This window comes from Gouania willdenowi, chromosome 16 (assembly GCF_900634775.1).
Source record: "Gouania willdenowi chromosome 16, fGouWil2.1, whole genome shotgun sequence".
NCBI classification, from domain to species: Eukaryota; Metazoa; Chordata; class Actinopteri; order Blenniiformes; family Gobiesocidae; genus Gouania; species Gouania willdenowi.
The window spans coordinates 1474506-1491718 of NC_041059.1; the positions used below are offsets into that span (position 1 = coordinate 1474506).

The 17213-nt window shown below is 35.1% G+C and overlaps 2 protein-coding genes and 1 long non-coding RNA gene across 6 annotated transcripts; all 3 read left to right on the forward strand.

The window, feature by feature from the left end:
* The first annotated feature begins 139 nt into the window (after positions 1–139).
* gpsm3 (G protein signaling modulator 3) lies at positions 140–5233 on the forward strand. The gene is made up of 5 exons (XM_028471121.1): positions 140–408; positions 1509–1808; positions 3014–3176; positions 3742–3983; positions 4896–5233. The coding sequence occupies exons 2-5, from the start codon at positions 1527–1529 to the stop codon at positions 5034–5036; spliced, it is 828 nt and encodes a 275-aa protein (XP_028326922.1). The 5' UTR covers positions 140–408; positions 1509–1526; the 3' UTR covers positions 5037–5233.
* Positions 5234–5980: 747 nt separating this feature from the next.
* LOC114478309 (uncharacterized) lies at positions 5981–7430 on the forward strand. The gene is made up of 2 exons (XR_003675837.1): positions 5981–6284; positions 7199–7430. It is a non-coding gene; the product is annotated as an uncharacterized LOC114478309 (long non-coding RNA).
* Positions 7431–8778: 1348 nt separating this feature from the next.
* dnase2 (deoxyribonuclease II, lysosomal) lies at positions 8779–15541 on the forward strand. Of its 4 annotated transcripts, none has more exons than XM_028470954.1 (8): positions 8779–8996; positions 10999–11077; positions 11195–11292; positions 11511–11682; positions 12364–12451; positions 12513–12677; positions 13420–13635; positions 14929–15541. In XM_028470954.1, the coding sequence occupies exons 2-8, from the start codon at positions 11033–11035 to the stop codon at positions 15348–15350; spliced, it is 1206 nt and encodes a 401-aa protein (XP_028326755.1). In that variant the 5' UTR covers positions 8779–8996; positions 10999–11032; the 3' UTR covers positions 15351–15541. The 4 variants fall into 4 exon arrangements, with proteins under 4 accessions (XP_028326755.1, XP_028326756.1, XP_028326757.1 ...); XM_028470955.1 differs by having other exon boundaries at positions 11030–11077; XM_028470956.1 differs by lacking the exon at positions 10999–11077.
* Positions 15542–17213: the final 1672 nt, after the last annotated feature.

Consider the following 17213-nt stretch of genomic DNA (forward strand, 5'->3'; position numbering starts at 1 on the left):
GTCATGTTTTTTAGTCTGAAATGCGTGGAATATTTGTTGAAATGACCTGGAATGACCTGTACTTCTTCTTGAGCAGGATATATCAGTTACTTCTTTACTTGTACCTGTTTCAACACGTCTGACTTTGTGACATCATTAGCAGAAGTGCGTGTAAAATGTCCTCCTGAGGGTCACAGGAAGACCGGGCTGCTCAGTGTGAGCGTGTTTGCACAGTCATAGAGGAGGGTGGGCTGAGCTGTTGGTGGTGAGAGGAACAGGAAGAGACAGAAAGTGGTGAAGCTTGAAACAACGACAACGAGTGCATGTGAAACTCTTGACATTTTTCTATCTTTGACGCATTATTGACACGACGAGGAGCAACGGAAACATGCAGAACTCCTGCAGATGATGTTCTGACGAGATCCAAAGGTGAGCAGACGAGTGCTGACTTGTACTAAAATCTGAAGATCAAATATTTTCACCTTGAAGCTGTTTTTTGGTGTAAAAATGTAGAGAAGTTTGAGAAAAGTCCTACTTTTCATGGACATGCTTGAACCTGCCAAACATTTCAGGCTGTTAATGTCTGAGCTGCTTTTACATTCACTTCTCTGTTTATTTCACGTGTCCAACTCAAGGCCCGGGGGCTGAAACCAGGCCCTTGAAAGCTCCCAGTTTGGCCCACAGGAGAAAGTAAAAACAACAGTGATAAACATGACTCATTGTGGAAATCCCCGACTAATGCAGTCGTAGATACTGTATCTCAGTACCTCCAATAGTTTTCATGTCTTTATCACATGATTGTGTTTATTTTGTCATTTTGTGTGTTTTTGTTGACATTTTGTGCTTTTGCTGTAATTCTTTTGGGTCATTATGTGTATTTTTCTATAATTTCTGCATGTTTTTGGAGTAATTTTGTTTATTTTCTGTCATTTTGTGTAATTTTCTGTCATTTTTGTGTATTTTTGGATTCATTTTGGTGACATTTTGTTGCTGTTTTTGTAATTCATTGGGTCTTTATGTGTATTTTTCTTTAGTCTTGTGTGTTTTTGGAGTCATTTTGTGTTTTTCTTTTGACATTTTGAGTTAATTTGTTGGCATCTTGTGTTTTTGAAGTCTTCTTGTATGCTTTTGTTGTAATTCTTGTGTAATACTTTTGGGTCATCATATGTATTTTTCTTTAATCTTGTTTTTCCAGAGCTCACAGTTTTCCCTTGTCTTTGTAATCTCAATTTGTCCAAAATCCTACAATTTTCCTCAAATTATTCACCAAAATTTCCACAAATTAAATTGAAAATTGGTCACAAAGGTGAAGATCCTGCAGGTACTGATATTAGTCACCTATTGCTTAGATATTATTGGTGCTTTTCATACTTGAAACACTAATATGCAGGGATGTGCAAGCTAGATTAAATAAATAAATAATATTAATGATAAATACATTTTACTGCCTATATTATGAGAGTAAACTGGTCTGTATTTGGCCCCTGAACTAAAATGAGTTGATCTGTTTCATCCATACTTGTGATCAGCTTGTGATCGAGACAGAAATGGCCTCTGCTGCAGAGGAAGAGTCCGCCCACGCAGGAGAGATGATCAACGTAGATCTGTTAATGAGGAACTTGTATTTTGATGAGCAAAGCGTGGGGGGGACAGGACGGGACCATAGAGACGATGAAGCAGGTGATGATGATGATGATGATGAGGAAAGGAAAGAGAGAGAACGACTGAAGAACCAAGGAGAACCTGACAAACATCAAATGAAACGCTTGAGTTTACCAGAACCACCACCTGAAGAAGAGGAGGAGGAGGAAGATCATGACTTCCTAAAGGTTGGTGTCTCCGTTACAGCAGTGGTTCTCAACCTGGGGGTCACAAGACCCTGGTAGAGGGGTCATCAGATGCCTTCAGGAAACTAAGAATATATTTTCTGAACAATTTGAGCCAATTTTTGCTTATTTTTACCCTTTTTCTACAACTCCACTAAACTCACCATATTTTAACCTTTTTTCATCACTTTTTCTTGCCATATTTTTGCTCCTTTTAATGTATTTTTCCTACATTTCTCCCATTTCTGACACTTCTACATCACAAATCAATGACTTTTCTACACATTTTTCCACTTTCCAGACATATTCATCACTTATAAACAATTTCCACCACTTTTACACCTAATGTCACATATATTGACCTATTATTGTCACTTTTAACCTCTTTTCACCAGATTTTATGATTATTTTTTGACCATTTTAACCACATTCACTATTTGTCATGCTTATTATTTACCAGTTGAAACTAATTATTCTAATATTGACACTTTGAACTCTTTTTACCACTTTGTCCACTCTAATTTGCATTTTTGACCAATTTCTGTAGTTGTTTAAAATTCCATTTCACCACCTTTTCCACCATTTCTGGTCACTTTTATCTCATTTTATGGGTTCAGTGTGTTTTGGTTGTTTTGTGTGTTTTTGGAGTGAGTTGTGTATTTGCTTTGTCATTTAATGTAATTTATTGTCCTTTTGTGTGTTTTTCTGTCATTTTCTGTATTTTTTTATCATCATTCAGTGTGTTTTGGTTGTTGATTTATCAGTTTTTTGGTCACTTTGAACCATTTTATTAATGATTAAAACCAGGATTTCCATCTTTAAGATGACTATAATAATAATAATAAACGTTCCTGGATAACAGTGGATATTATTCAGATGAATAAATAAATGTGGTTATCACAGATTCATAGAACAATGGACCATCATTTTACTGACTTTATGGATGGACCCCAAAAATCTCTCCTTTATTCCCCCTTATAGATGGTCCTGTCTCCACATGACTGTTCTTCAATGTTCATGTCTGTGTTCAACCACCTTCAGCTACAGTGGGGGTCCCCGCTCTCTGGGACCTTTATTTTGGGGGTCGGGGGCTGTGCAGTTTGAGAACCACTGCATTATTGTATCTGCATTAAACTAAGTGTCCCTCCCTCCCTAAGACTCATGGGAAACCTCTCCTCTCTTCTCCCCCCTCCTCCTGTCTTCTCCAGGCTCACCGGTCGACCCCTGACTTCCCAGAGGCTCTGTATGAGCTCCTGTGCACGCTGCAGGAGGGCCGCAGGCTCAACGACCAGCGCTGCTCCTTCACGCTGGAGATCCCAGTGAGGAGGAGGTGTCACTCTGAGCCCAACACCAACAAACCAGCCAATAGGGGTGAAAATGACCAAAAATGACACTGGAAGACAAGAAAAATACATAAATGATTCCTAAACAAACAAAATGACACCAAAATACACAAAATAACAACAATAATACACAAAATTACAACAAAAACATAGACTAACAGCAAAAATACACAGAAGGACCAAAAATCACACAAAATGACACTAAAAATACACAAAATGACACTAATAATACACAACAGGATCAAAAATCACACAAAATGACACTAAAAATACACAGATAATACACATAATAACAAAAATACACAAAAGGACCAAAAATCACACAAAATGACACTAAAAATACACAGATAATACACATAATAGCAAAAATACACAAAAGGACCAAAAATCACACAAAAGCACCAGCATTGCACAAATGATTCCAAAAATACATGAAACTACATAAAAAAAACACAACACAACACATGAATTGCAGAAAAATACAAAAAAGGAAAGCAAAACACACAAATATCTACAAAAACACATGAAATGACAACAAATATGTTCACAAAATGATCTGAAACACTAAAGCTGGTCTCTCGTCTTCGTCCCAGTGGTTTTCTCGTCCATGACGTCTCTGACCAGGGAGGAGTTCTTTGAGCTGGTGGCGACGGCTCAAGCTCGGCGTCTGGACGACCAGCGAGCACTGCTCAGAAGGTCTAGAGTTCAAACCTCAAAACCAAAGTCCAGAAGCTTCCGTGGAAGCATCAGACAGCTGTCGTTAGTCAGAAAGACGACACCGGTTCCTGCTCCGGTCCCCAAAGAGGATCTATACGACATGATCCTCACCACACAGGTGATGATGATGATGGTGTCTGAAACAGGGGTTCTCAACATAGGAGGGGGTCATCAGATGCCTTCAAGAAACTAAGAATATATTTACTGAACAATTTAAGCTAATTTTTGCTTTTTTTTATCCTTTTTCTACAACTCCACCAAACTCACCATATTTTAACCTATTTTCATCACTTTTTCTTGCCATATTTTTGCTCATTTAAATGTATTTTTGCTACATTTCTCCCATTTCTGACACTTCTACATCACATTTTAATGTCTTTTCTACACATTTTTCCACTTTCCAGACATGTTCATCACTTATAAACCCTTTCTATCACTTTTACATCTAATGTCACATATATTGACCCATTATTGTCACTTTTAACATCTTTTCACCAGATTTCATGCTTATTTTTGCCAATTTAACCACATTCACCATTTTTCATGCCCATTATTTACCATTTTAAACTAATTGTTCCAACATTGACACTTTGAACCTTTTTTTTTTTTTTACCACTTTTTCTGTCCATTTTTTTTTCCACTCTAATTTGCAACTTTTAACCAATTTCTGTGTTTGTTTAAATCTCATTCCACCATATTTCCCACCTTTCTTGGTCACTTTTAACCTATTTTATGGGTTCAGTGTGTTGTATTATGTGTCTATCTATCCATTTTTAGACCCTCTTATTTTAGTTTTCAGGGTCGCGGGGTGTTTTATGTGTTTTTGTAGTTTTCATGTGTGTTTCTGGCATTATTTTTGTATTTGTATTGTCATTGTGTGTATTTTTTTCTCCTTTTGTGTGTTTTTCTGTCATTTTGTGTATTTTTTATCATTATTTAGTGTGTTTTGGTCGTTATTTTATGTGTTTCTTGAGTTATTTTGTGTGTTTTTGGTCACTTTTAACTCATTTTATTTGGGATCCTCCCACAGGCCCAGGGCCGCATGGAGGAGCAGCGCAGCAGAGCTCCAGGTCTCGTGGACGACGAGGACTTCTTCTCTCTCCTCCTGAAGGTTCAGGGAGGACGAATGGAGGAGCAGAGGACTGAGCTGCCACTCCTCCTGCACTCCTGATGGACTAATGATGGAATAATGTCTGTCAGCGTTTAAGGTGTCCACGTTCTTTTCAGAGGTTTCAGTTTAACTATTAAAGGGATCCTCCACTGTTTTTATAAATGTGTCCTAAAACCTTCTAAAGTCCTTATTAGTAGATCTATGTCTAATAAAACACATTATTATTCATCATATTAATTTTATTAACTGTTAAAAAATAGGACTACTTTACAGTTTTAGAGCCTGTGTTCCTCCATCTTTAAATCACATGATTGATGATGTCACACGGCCCCACTGCCTGTAAACATCCCATTGTTTTCTATTGGAATGAAACATTCAGCCTGATTTTTACATCATTTAGAAGATTTTTTAGTCAAAATAACAACTTGTGCTGCTTTTTGTTTCTCTAAAAAAACAGGAAAAGTTAAAGATGTTGATGTAAACTTCTTTTAGTCACAGAAAGAGGATAAAAACAGTTGGGTGACCACAGGGGGCAACAGTTGAAACTCTGGGACCCTTACTCTCCCTTAAACAGTGCGCTGACACGCTCTGGTGGTTGAAGATAGAAAGTAATCATGGACTGTTGAAGACACACAAACCTTGAGGATAGAAGGAGTTTTGGACTGTTCACACAGTTTAAGGGAGAGTAAAGTTCCTTTAGGAGAGCTCTTCTTCTCTGCTTCATTGTCTACTACCAAACCACAGAGTTGGAATTGTCGCCCCTGCAAACACAGATGTTTTTATCGTTTTTCGGTAAAAAAAAAAAAGAGGTTTACATCATCATGTTAAACTTTTGATGGTTGTCTTTAGATCAACCAAAAGCCGCACAAGTTGAATTATGTAAAAATGATGTAAAAATCAGGCTGAAGGTTTCACTCCAATAGAAAACAATGGGACGTTTACAGGCAGTGGGGCCGTGTGACATCATCAATCATGTGATTTAAAGATGGAGGAACACAGGCTCTAAAACTGTAAAGTAGTCCTGTTTTATAAAAGTTAATGAAACAAATATGGTGAATAATAATAATGTGTTTTGTTAGACATAGATCTACTAATAAGGACATTTTAAAAGGTGTTAGGCCATATATGTAAAAACAGGAGTATCCATTTTACAATCTTGATGATAATCTTAATTATTTTTATTGTTTTTCTCATATTTTTTACGAGCCAGTGAAAGTGCTTTTATTTTGAAAAAGGTGTGTACATTTCCTTCCTGTGGCGACGGCCCTCCTCCTGTTGACCCTATTGGATGCTTTCGTAACATAACAGGTGTGTGATGTAGTGAGCTAGTGAGAGGCTAGCTGTGTATGTTTAACTGTTTGGTTTAGAGCTCATTAAACACATCATCTACAGTGATGAGAACACAGCTGAGTTTATCATTAACCACCAACAACCTCATGCTTTTCAACGGCTGTAACTGATGAGGAACAAACACTCTATGGAGTGTGTGTGTGTGTTACACCATAGACATACTGTATATAGGAGAATGGACAGTGTGTTGATAAATAAAGAAGATTTATTGACATGTTTATAGAGTAAAAATAATTATAAATGAGGGAAAACGGCCTCAAAAGCCGTGATGTAAATATTACTATATCTTAATATAATTTATTATATTGTCATAATATATAATAATTTATATCAATATATCTGTCATTTTGTCTATTTTCATTTTTTTTATCATCATTCAATGTGTTTTGGTTCTTGTTTTACGTGTTTTTGGAGTTATTTATGCATTTCTGTCATTATTTTATGTGTTTTTGGAGTTGGTTGTTTATTTGTGTAGTCATTTAATGTAGTTTCTTGTCCTTTTGTGTGTTTTTCTGTCATTTTGTGTATTTCTATCATCATTCAGTGTGTTTTGTTTGTTGGTTTATGTGTTTTTGGAGTTATTTGTGCATTTCTGTAGTTATTTTATGTGTTTTTTGGAGTTAGTTGTGTGTTTGTATCATCATTTAGTGTATTTTTTTGTCCTTTTGTGTGTTTTTCTGTCAGTTTTTGTATTTTTGTTGACATTCTGTGTGTGTTTGTTGTCCTTTTGTGGGTTTCTCTGTTATTTTGTCTACATTTGTTGTCGTTTTGTATGTTTTTGGAGTCATTTTTACTATTTGTCAGTTGTTCAATCATGTCTAATCAATATATGTAATGCCATGAATGATAAATGTGTGTTTGGTTCCACTCAGCGTGGAATAAACGCACGGTGTGAGACTTCTGACTTTAAGAAGAAAGAAACCAAACAGAACTTTTCACCGACTTGTGAAAAAGCTGAAGAGGAAAAGACGCAGAAGTGGTTTCGAGTTCCACTTTTCAGATGTAAATGTTCATGAAGTGCCTCGCTTCGTCAGCGTGTTTTACTCTCAGAGGAAACACTGTGGATGTCTCACATGTTTCATCAAATAAACACATTAGAATGTTGGTGTCAAGGAACTAAATGTATAAACACAAGGATATTTACTTTTAATCCTTTGAAAAGCTTTTTTAGCTCAACATTTTTAACTTTCATTGTTTCACTTCCTGATTAAAGGCAGTTGTGAGAGTGTAAAGTATAAATCACATGCCTTTGTTTCTTTAGTTCATTTACTCTCAAAATAGGATTTTATTCCCATATTATTACGTTTTCTCCTCTAAATTCTACAACTTTATTATTTTAATAATAAAATGTTATTCCTGTAATATGATGATTTTGTTTTAACATTACAACTTTATTCACCTAATATTTAAAAAATAAAATGTCCTCAGAATTATGATGACATCCTTGCAATATTACAGGTTTGTTCTTGTAATATTATTACAAGTTTTTCCTCATATAATTATGACTTTATTCTTGTGTTATTACAGGTTTATTCTCCTAATATTACAGATTTATTCTCATTGTATTATTGGTTTGTTCTTCATAAAATTATGACTTTATTTTTCTAATATTACAAGTTTATTTTTAGAATTCAAATTTTATTCCTGTAATATGACAAGTTTATTCTTGTAATATTACAACTTTATGCTCCTAATATTACAAGTTTTTTCTTCATAATTATGATGATATAATTGTAATATTACAAGTTTGTTCATGTAACATTATTACAAGTTTTCCCTCAAATATTCATAACTTTTCTTGTTTATTAGGTCTATTGTAATATCATGAATTTATCCTTCATAATATTATGAGTTTATTTTTCTAATATTACAAGTTTATTTTTTTAGAATTGAAATTTTATTTCTGTAATATTAGAAGTTTATTCTTATGTTATTACAAGTTTATTTTTGTAATTTACAGTTTTGTTATTGTAAAATTACAAAATTGTTCTCGTAATTTTATTAAGTTTTTTCCTCATAAAATTATGACTTTATTTAGTTTATTAACTCTATTGTAATATTGTGACTTTTTTTCTTGTGATATTACAAGTTTATTCTTCATAATACTATGATTATATTCTTGCAATATTGTGATTTTATTTTTATAGTATTGCATATTTATTCTGGTCCCCAGTGTGGAGAGATATGCGCTCATTTAACAACCAATCACAATGTTTATGTCTGATCATGTGACCAGCTTATCCAATCAACTGTTTTCAGCTGCGCCATTAAAGTATAAATAAAATACATCTGTAACAATAAAGACTGTATTTTATTATTTTATTAGAAACAGAGATAACAATAAAGAATTATCCAGTGTCATTTACTTCCTGGTCATAATCTATTGGCTGAAAAAATAAATAGAGAAAGTTGAAGATTAACCCCGCCCATGCGCGTCACCGGTCACCTGATGACTGACGTCACATCAGTGTTTGTGCAGGTTCTTCCTGATTGTAAACTGTCACCAAAAAGGACACTTTACAACTGTGTTTCTGTGTTTTCTGATTTATGAGTCATTTGATTTATGAGTCATGTGATTTATGAGTCATGTGATTGTGTTGAAAAATAACGGAGTTTTTAAACGGAGACGGTTCAAGCTGCGGACGTAAATGAGGACTGAATAACACTGAGGTGAGCTTTGTTAATGAAACTTCATCACTTTCATTATTTTTTTACGACTTTACATTTACACATTTCCACTCATGTTTTTATTATGAATAATAATAAAAGACTATATTCCTCCTGACAGGCATATTTAACAAGTACATTATCCGTTTATTTATTACTTATGATGATTCCTGAGGGGTATTCCATAAAGGAGGTTCAACAAGTCTATTAATAAACTCTGGGTCAACATACGATGGGAAACTCTGTGTATCTGATTCTATTACAGCTGGTGTGAAGTGGGTTAATAAACTCTGAGTATGTAAACCTTGGGTTACTGACATGTACGTGTGATAAAAAGCCATCATCAATGGATCAGAGATGACTCGAGCTGCCATGTCAACCACCCGGAAAATAGTGATTTATTCACCCTAATGGTGAAATAAGCCGGCGTTTGAGGAATATGAGCCTGTTCTAAAGGTGTGTTCAGTCTTCAGTGACTATAGTGGCTTAAATCATCTGTAATTAGTCACACTTTTTGGTCACTTCATCACTTTATTGCTTCAGTGACGTGACGAGCGGTGAATAATATGAATAAAATGTGTCTGAGGAGACGTAGCAGCAGCATAGGATGTCTGCATAGAGAGTCCTCCTGTTACACTGGATATTAAGACAGTAAATGCCATTTGATATTGCATCATTTATATTGATTTTTAATGTAATATTGTCACCAGAGTCATCTACACGTCCTAAAAAATGTCATAAAAAACACTGAAGCATACTCAGAGTTTGAACATAACCCACTTTATGGAATAAACCTCTGGAAGCTAACCCAGCTGTGTTTTTAATAAGCTTTTTCACACTCTGGAACTGTGCATGTGTGACCTGGGGAGGTCATAGGTTCGAGAGGGATATAAACGTAAACAAGCTCGTTCACTTTGTCGATATTTCCAACCGAACAGCGTTTGTAATGTTATTCCAGAGATTGTTATTGTTTTCATAGTGTTTATATTATGGTCGTGGCTATAGGTACGTTAAACGTATTCATAGACTGTCACTCTATGGATACTCAGCGCCCCTCATTGGCCAGTTTAGGTCATGTGATAGGTGCACCACGTGACTTAAAATTCCGTCATTTGTATTTTAGCTCATATTTATTGTAGCTATAGTCCCAGAGGCTATGGTTACGTTTAATGTACTTAAAGACACTTTCTTTAACTTTTGATTGTTATGTATTTTTTGTATTTACTTTATTGTCGTTGGTTTCTTTGTCTGATTTGTGTAATTGTTTGACCAACTGTAAAGTGATTTAGAGTTTTTGAAAAGCACTTATAAATAAAATGTATTATTATTATTATTGATGGGACAAGTGAGATTTCCGAGTGTGAAAAGGACAGTATGAGTTCTTATGAGTTAATGAATTATTTTTATTAAACTATTATTTTAATTAAATTTACAAATTTGAAGGACGTGCACGAGATGAACAGGTCGATAAATGAGCTGAAACAGTTTGAAAAGTCAGAAAAAAAATAGAACTTTCAGCTGGTGTGCAGCATTAGCTTTAGCAGCATTAGCTTTAGCAGCATTAGCTTTAGCAGCATTAGCTTTAGCAGCTAACTCGGTCTTTCTGCCTTGGAGACTGGGTAAAATAATCAAAATGTCTGTCAGACTTCCTACACGTCACCGTCAGACATGGAGAGTTTATCCCTCTGACCTTTGACCTAATGTGTAAGAACTGAACCAGAGATAAAGCTTGTTTTTTGTATCAATAGACACTTCAGTATTTTTAAGAGGCAGATTCTTAATGGTATGTTTTATTTTCCTTTTTTCCACATAAAACATCACAAAACACCAAATGAACTTTTCTTACATTAGAAATGCAATGTTTATTGTCCTCATCGAGAATTTGTACTTTTAAAAACAACTTTGAGGACGTTTTATGTAATAAAGCACTGAAATGTTAACAAAAGAAAAAAAAAAACACATATATATATATATATATATATATATATATATATATATTGGTCAGGTTGTAAACTGGAAGTGAGGTTTCTGTGCAGGTCATGGTGCAGCTCGGTAAAGAACAAACACACAAGCTTCTGTCAAAAGTCGTTACTGCTTGGAGCAAATACTAATACACTTCTAGACTGTACCTGTAATTGTTTTTATATTGATTTTTTTTTATTTTTTTTATTGTTTTTATATTTGAATTTATTATTTCCCAGATGATCATGCTGATTTATCTGCTGTTCATCAGTGTGCCACTAGGAGGCAGCACCTCTTCAATCAGCTGCTACAATGACCAGGGACAGGCTGTTGATTGGTTGGTAATATTTATATTTATACCATGACAACATGCATGTTTTCCTCTGTGTAATTAATCATACTGTGTGTGTGTGTGTGTGTGTGTGTGTGTGTGTGTGTGTGTGTGTGTGTGTGTGTGTGTGTGTGTGTGTGTGTGTGTGTGTGTGTGTGTGTGTGTGTGTGTGTGTGTGTGTGTGTGTGTGTGCGTGCGTGCGTGCGTGTGCGTGTGTGTGTCAGGTTTTATTCGTACAAACTGCCCAAACATGGCGTCAGTGAGTCCCACACTGATGGTCTGATGTATCTGCTGATGGATGGAGGCAGTGATGGATGGAGTAAAGGAACGACTACAGTCAACGACACCACAGGAGCGTTAGGCAGGACCGTAGGACAGCTCTACTCCTCAGGAAAGGTCTGAATATTAGCATTTATATAGGTTGTAATATTATTATTATTATGAATAATAATACTAATAATATGTTTAGTTTATAATATATTTTTATTTAGGTGATGTCAAAATGAATATTACTTTACTATAGATGATTTTCATAATTTAAAAAAAGTTTTTTTAGTAGATGTTTTTAAAAAATATAAGATTATAATTAATGTTTTTATAATTATTTGTTTTAGTTTAGATGATTTTCCTAAATGTTCCATTTGTCTAGATGATTATTGTATTTTTTTATGTTTTAGGTTATATTTGGTTTATTTAAAATGTTATTATTTTTACATTTATTAAATTTTTTATTATACTGTATATTATTATTACATTATAAAGCATATTCATATTTTATTATTTTTCATTTATTATTGTTATTAATATTATTATGATTTTTTTTTATTCCATTAGTTTGGTGATTATTGTATTATTTATTTATTTTTTAGTTTATGTATGAATATATATATATACATATATATATATATATATATATATATTTTTAATTACAAGAAAATCCAAACAAATATCAACAAATTTAACACAAGTGATGCTTTTTTTTTGTTAGTTGTTTTCTTTGTTTTGGCAATGAAAATAGTGAATTATTGTTATTCTGTTTTTTAGTATAAATACAGATAAAAGATGATTTCTGTGCAGAATGCAGAGTTGGCGTACATCCTGTACAACGATCAGCCTCCTAAGGGGGGGTCTGTGGACGATGCAAACAGGCGGGGCCACACCAAAGGTGAGGTGGTGACCTACTGACCACGACTAACCCTAACCCGTGGCTCCTCCCCCTCCCTCAGGCGTGCTGCTCCTGGGCGGCTCTCAGGGCTTCTGGTTGGTCCACAGCGTCCCAAAGTTCCCCCCCGTCAGACGGGCAGCACGCTACGTCTACCCCAGCAGTGGAACCAATAACGGCCAGAGCTTCATCTGCGTCACGTTCCCCCTCCACCGCTTCCAGACCATCGGTAAGACGTGGAAACAACCACACGACAAAGGAAAAACGTTCATTTTTACGCTCACGAAGCTTCGTTTGAGGTGAAAACCTGCATTAACGCAAACTTAATGTTTTTAGGGTTATTTTGTGTGTTTATTGTATGTCATTTTGTGTATCTCTCTTCTATTTTGTGTGTTTTTGTTTAATTGGTTTTTGGGCCCATTTTGTGTTTATTTCTCCAATTTTGTGTGTTTTTGTTGTTGTTTTATGTGTTTTTGGGGTCATTTTGTGAGTTTTTCCTGTCATTTTGTTTAACTCTGATTTTGCGTGTTTTTGTTGCATTTTTTTTTTGTATATTTCTTTCATTTTATGTGTTTCTGTTGTCGTTTTTGTGTTTTTTATGGTCTTTTTGTTGGGGGTTTTCTGCCATTTTGTTTAACTTTTTGTGTGTTTTATTATCGTTTGTTGTATTTCTCTCCTATTTTGTGCGCTTTTGTTTCTGTTTTTTGTGTATTTTTCTTTCATTTTATGTGTTATTTTATGTCCTCTGTTAGTTTTATGGTTTTTTGTTGTCATCTTGTGTATTTTTGTCATTGTTTGGTGTATTTTTGAAAAAAGATGAAATCTATTGAAAAAAGATGAAATGGGTCATTTTGTTGGTTTCCTATTGTCGGCTGCTCTTAAAACGTCAGATTGAAATGTTTTTTCTCCATCAACCACTTTTTGTGTGACGTGATGAATTAGCTAACGAGCTAGTGTGTGCTAATGAACAGGTGAGCAGCTGCAGATCAACCAGCCCAGCGTGTATGACTGTGACGTCCCACAATCCTTAGCGTCGGTGGCTCCCGCCCTGGCTGAGCTCTGTAAGAAGACTCCGCCCATGTTTCCTCAGCATGTCATCAAAGCCGTGTCCAACCGCAGCGTGGCCCTGACGTCTAAAGGCGGGACCGAGTTCATCAGCTTCGCCAAAGGGCCGATGTTTGATAACGGTACGATATATAACTTACCGTAGTTTCTCTATTTAATCACACGTTTCTCATGAACAATGTCCAACTTTTAAATGTTGCTCATTTTTCTTCTTATTTTCCATTTCATCAAATTGTAGCCGATAGCTGGGGTTCTCAACCTTGGGGTCAGGACCCCATTTGGGGTCATGAGGCACTGGGAGGGGGGGTCATCAGATGCCTTCAACAAACTAAGAATATATTTTATATAATAACAACTGGAGCCAATTTTTGCTTATTTTTACCATTTTTCAGCAACTACACCAAACTCACCATATTTTAATCTATTTTCATCACTTTTTCTTGTCATATTTTTGCTTCTTTTAATGTATTTTTGCTACATTTCTCCCATATCTGACACTTCTACATCACATTTTAATGACTTTATGCACATTTTTCCACTTTTCATACATGTTCAGCACTTAGAAACACTTTCTACCACTTTTACACCTAATGTCACACATTGACCCATTATTGTCACTTTTAACCTCTTTTCACAATATTTCATGCTTATTTTTTAATTTAACCACATTCATCATTTGTCATGCCCATTATTTGTCAGTTTAAACGAATTGTTACAATATTGACACGAGGGCTGTGCACTTTGGACCAAAACTCATATTTTGATATTTTATTCTCAAAATGGAAATATATGATATGAATCTCAATATTTTTTACTTAATAAAGTCTGACCGTGAAGACAATCCTGGGTTGAATTTGTTGCTGAAAAATGCCCCACAGACACATTTATTAACAAACAGCTGCACAGTATGTGACACGTGGTTTTTTCTCCTCTAAGGGACAGCACGTGTGAGTGAGTTCTGTAGTGTGACTTGTTTAGCTGAAAGTCTGGGTTAGAACGCACTCAGAAATCCATCGAACTGTGATTTTCATGCTCTTCTGAGAAATAGTGATATATATATAAATATGTTAAAATTTTAAAGGACACTGTTTGACTGTACTCTATGAATAATATTAAATACTTGTACAAATGAAAACAAGTTCAAAGAATATGAATATATCTCGATATAGGCGATATGTCATTATCTATGTCGCGAAAATAGAAAACTCGATATATCTTGAATCACAATATATTGTCCAGCTCTAATTGACACTTTGAACCTTTTTTTTTTTTTTTACCTCTTTTAACTCATTTTATTGGTGATTAAAACCAGGATTTCCATCTTTAAGATAATAATAATAATAAACATTCCAAACAAAATGGTAAAATGTATAAAGTGCAGACATTTCAATGACCTTCTTCTTCTTCTTCTTCAGATCTCTACCACTCATGGGTGGCCCCGTACCTCCGGTCAGACCTGCTGGTCCAGTTCTGGGTCAACTCCCGTGGCATCCTGCCCTCCGACTGCTCTCTGGACTGGAAGGTTCTGGACGTCAGGCTCATCCACCCGGGCCAGACGTTCACCTTTAAAACTACCCAGGACCACTCCAAGTGGGCGGTAAGCCCCGCCCCCGCAGAAGGGGGTGGGGGATGGGTGTGCGTCGGAGACATCAACCGGAACCAGGGCGAGAAGAAGCGAGGGGGCGGGACCATGTGTCGGAGGGACCCCGTGGTGTGGAAGGCCTATCGGACGGCAGCGTTGGAGTGTGAGTCCTGCGGAGGGGGCGGAGTCACGTGTCCCAGCCAGAGCCAATCAGGAAGCTCGGTGGGACTTTGGAAACAAACTGGGCGGGGCTGATGATGTTTGTGTTTTAGATTTAATGTGAATTCTGATGTTGGATTCTCTTACATCATGTACATTTTAAAAACTTTTTATTATTTTTTCTGTTATTTTTATTTTCCATTTTGAAACACTCCAGAATGTCATCATTCTGACTTTTTTTTTTGTCTGAAAGTAATACTGTTAAATTAAAATACATGAATAAGTCATTGTTCATCTTCTTTATTCTCCATTGTTCTATGAATCTGTGATAACCACATTTATTTATTCATCTGAATAATATCCACTGTTAACCAGGAACATTTATTATTATTATTATAGTCATCTTAAAGATGGAAATCATGCTTTTAATCACTAATAAAATGAGTTAAAAGTGACCAAAAATTGGTGGAAAAGGAGGTGAAATGGGATTTTAAAAGTTGCAAATTAGCGTAAAAAAGAGTTAAAAACAGACAGAAAAAATGGTTCAAAGTGTCAATATTGGAACAATTAGTTTAAACTGGCAAATAATAGGCATGACTAATGGTGAATGTGGTTAAATTGGCAAAAATAAGCACGAAATCTGGTGAAAAGAGGTTAAAAGTGACAATAATGGCTCAACATATGTGACATTAGGTGTAAAAGTGGTGAAAAGGTTTATAAGTGATGAACATGTCTGGAAAGTAGAAAAAATGTGTAGAAAAGTCATTAAAATGTGATGTAGAAGTGTCAGAAATGGGAGAAATGTAGCAAAAATACATTAAAAGGAGCAAAAATCTGGCAAGAAAAAGTGATAAAAATTGTGAGTTTGATGTCGTTGCAGAAAAAGGGTAAAAATAAGCAAAAATGGACTGAAATTGTTTAACAAATTATATTGTTAGTTTCCAGAAGGCATCTGGTGACCCCCTCCCAGTGTCTCAACTCCAAATGGGGTCCTGACCCAATGTTGAGAACCTCTGCCTTAACGGACGGACAAACGAAGGTTCTGTAGGAATAAAAACATGCAGCAAAGAAGTAAAATTCATATAAAAGTAGATTTTATTACCAACAAAATAGGACATCCTGTGTTGTTTGGTGCATAAATAGCTTCGTTCAGAGTGAGAGTACACAACTGAGGAGGAGATTGCATGTTCTCCGTATCCTCCTGAGAACCAAAGGATGAAAAGTTTGTTTCCTTCCTCGTTCAGGCTCCTACAATTATTAAAAAATAAAGAATCTTAATGAAACATCTTTATTATAAACAATGTGTATATTAGCCCACAGTAGGGAGTTTTAGGGCTGAAATTTGAATGTAAACAAAGAGCTAGCAAGCTAGTTTTTGATTAGCAAACCCAATTAAAAGCTACAGTCATAAAAACAACCTAAAACAAAATTTGTCTTGCTATAAAGCTTTGTGCTACTACTTTTTACACACAAATATGTTTCATTTGTAGCTGCGAGCAGTTTTTTTTTTTTCAATAGCTAGTAGGCTAGTAAGCTAGCTTGAGAACAAATCAACTTAAAACATTTTGATAGAAAATAGAAAACTTGTTTATTTGCTCCACGTAAGTTTTCCAAAGTTTTGAAGCAGAGATAGCTAGTTTTTGATTAGCTAGGAAGATAGTTTTTGATTAGCTAGTAAGCTAGTTCTTGATTAGCTAGTAAGCTAGTTCTTGATTAGCTAGAAAGCTAGTTTTTTTCGAGGACACCCAAATAAAATGTATTCTTGTTCATTAAAGTTCATGTAAAAAAAAAAAAAACTTTATCTTTCCAAATGAAGAGTTTATAAAGCCTGACAGATTGATCTTTTAAACATTGTTAGCGAGGGCTAGACAATTAGCATACTGTTTCTCATTTCCTCCTTTGGATATTTTTCTCTATTTCATCAAATTAAGTGTTAAGCCACTAATCTTATAGAAAACC

Bases quoted from the DNA above. Each gene is read 5' to 3' on its own strand.
- gpsm3 (XM_028471121.1), top strand. From the start codon at position 1,527: ATGGCCTCTGCTGCAGAGGAAGAGTCCGCCCACGCAGGAGAGATGATC. The intron at 1,809-3,013 runs GTTGGTGTCTCC...TGTCTTCTCCAG, and splicing joins AAGATCATGACTTCCTAAAG to GCTCACCGGTCGACCCCTGA. The intron at 3,177-3,741 runs GTGAAAATGACC...TCTTCGTCCCAG, and splicing joins CAACAAACCAGCCAATAGGG to TGGTTTTCTCGTCCATGACG.
- dnase2 (XM_028470954.1), top strand. From the start codon at position 11,033: ATGGTGCAGCTCGGTAAAGAACAAACACACAAGCTTCTGTCAAAA. The intron at 12,452-12,512 runs GTGAGGTGGTGA...CCCCTCCCTCAG, and splicing joins CAGGCGGGGCCACACCAAAG to GCGTGCTGCTCCTGGGCGGC. The intron at 13,636-14,928 runs GTACGATATATA...CTTCTTCTTCAG, and splicing joins AGGGCCGATGTTTGATAACG to ATCTCTACCACTCATGGGTG.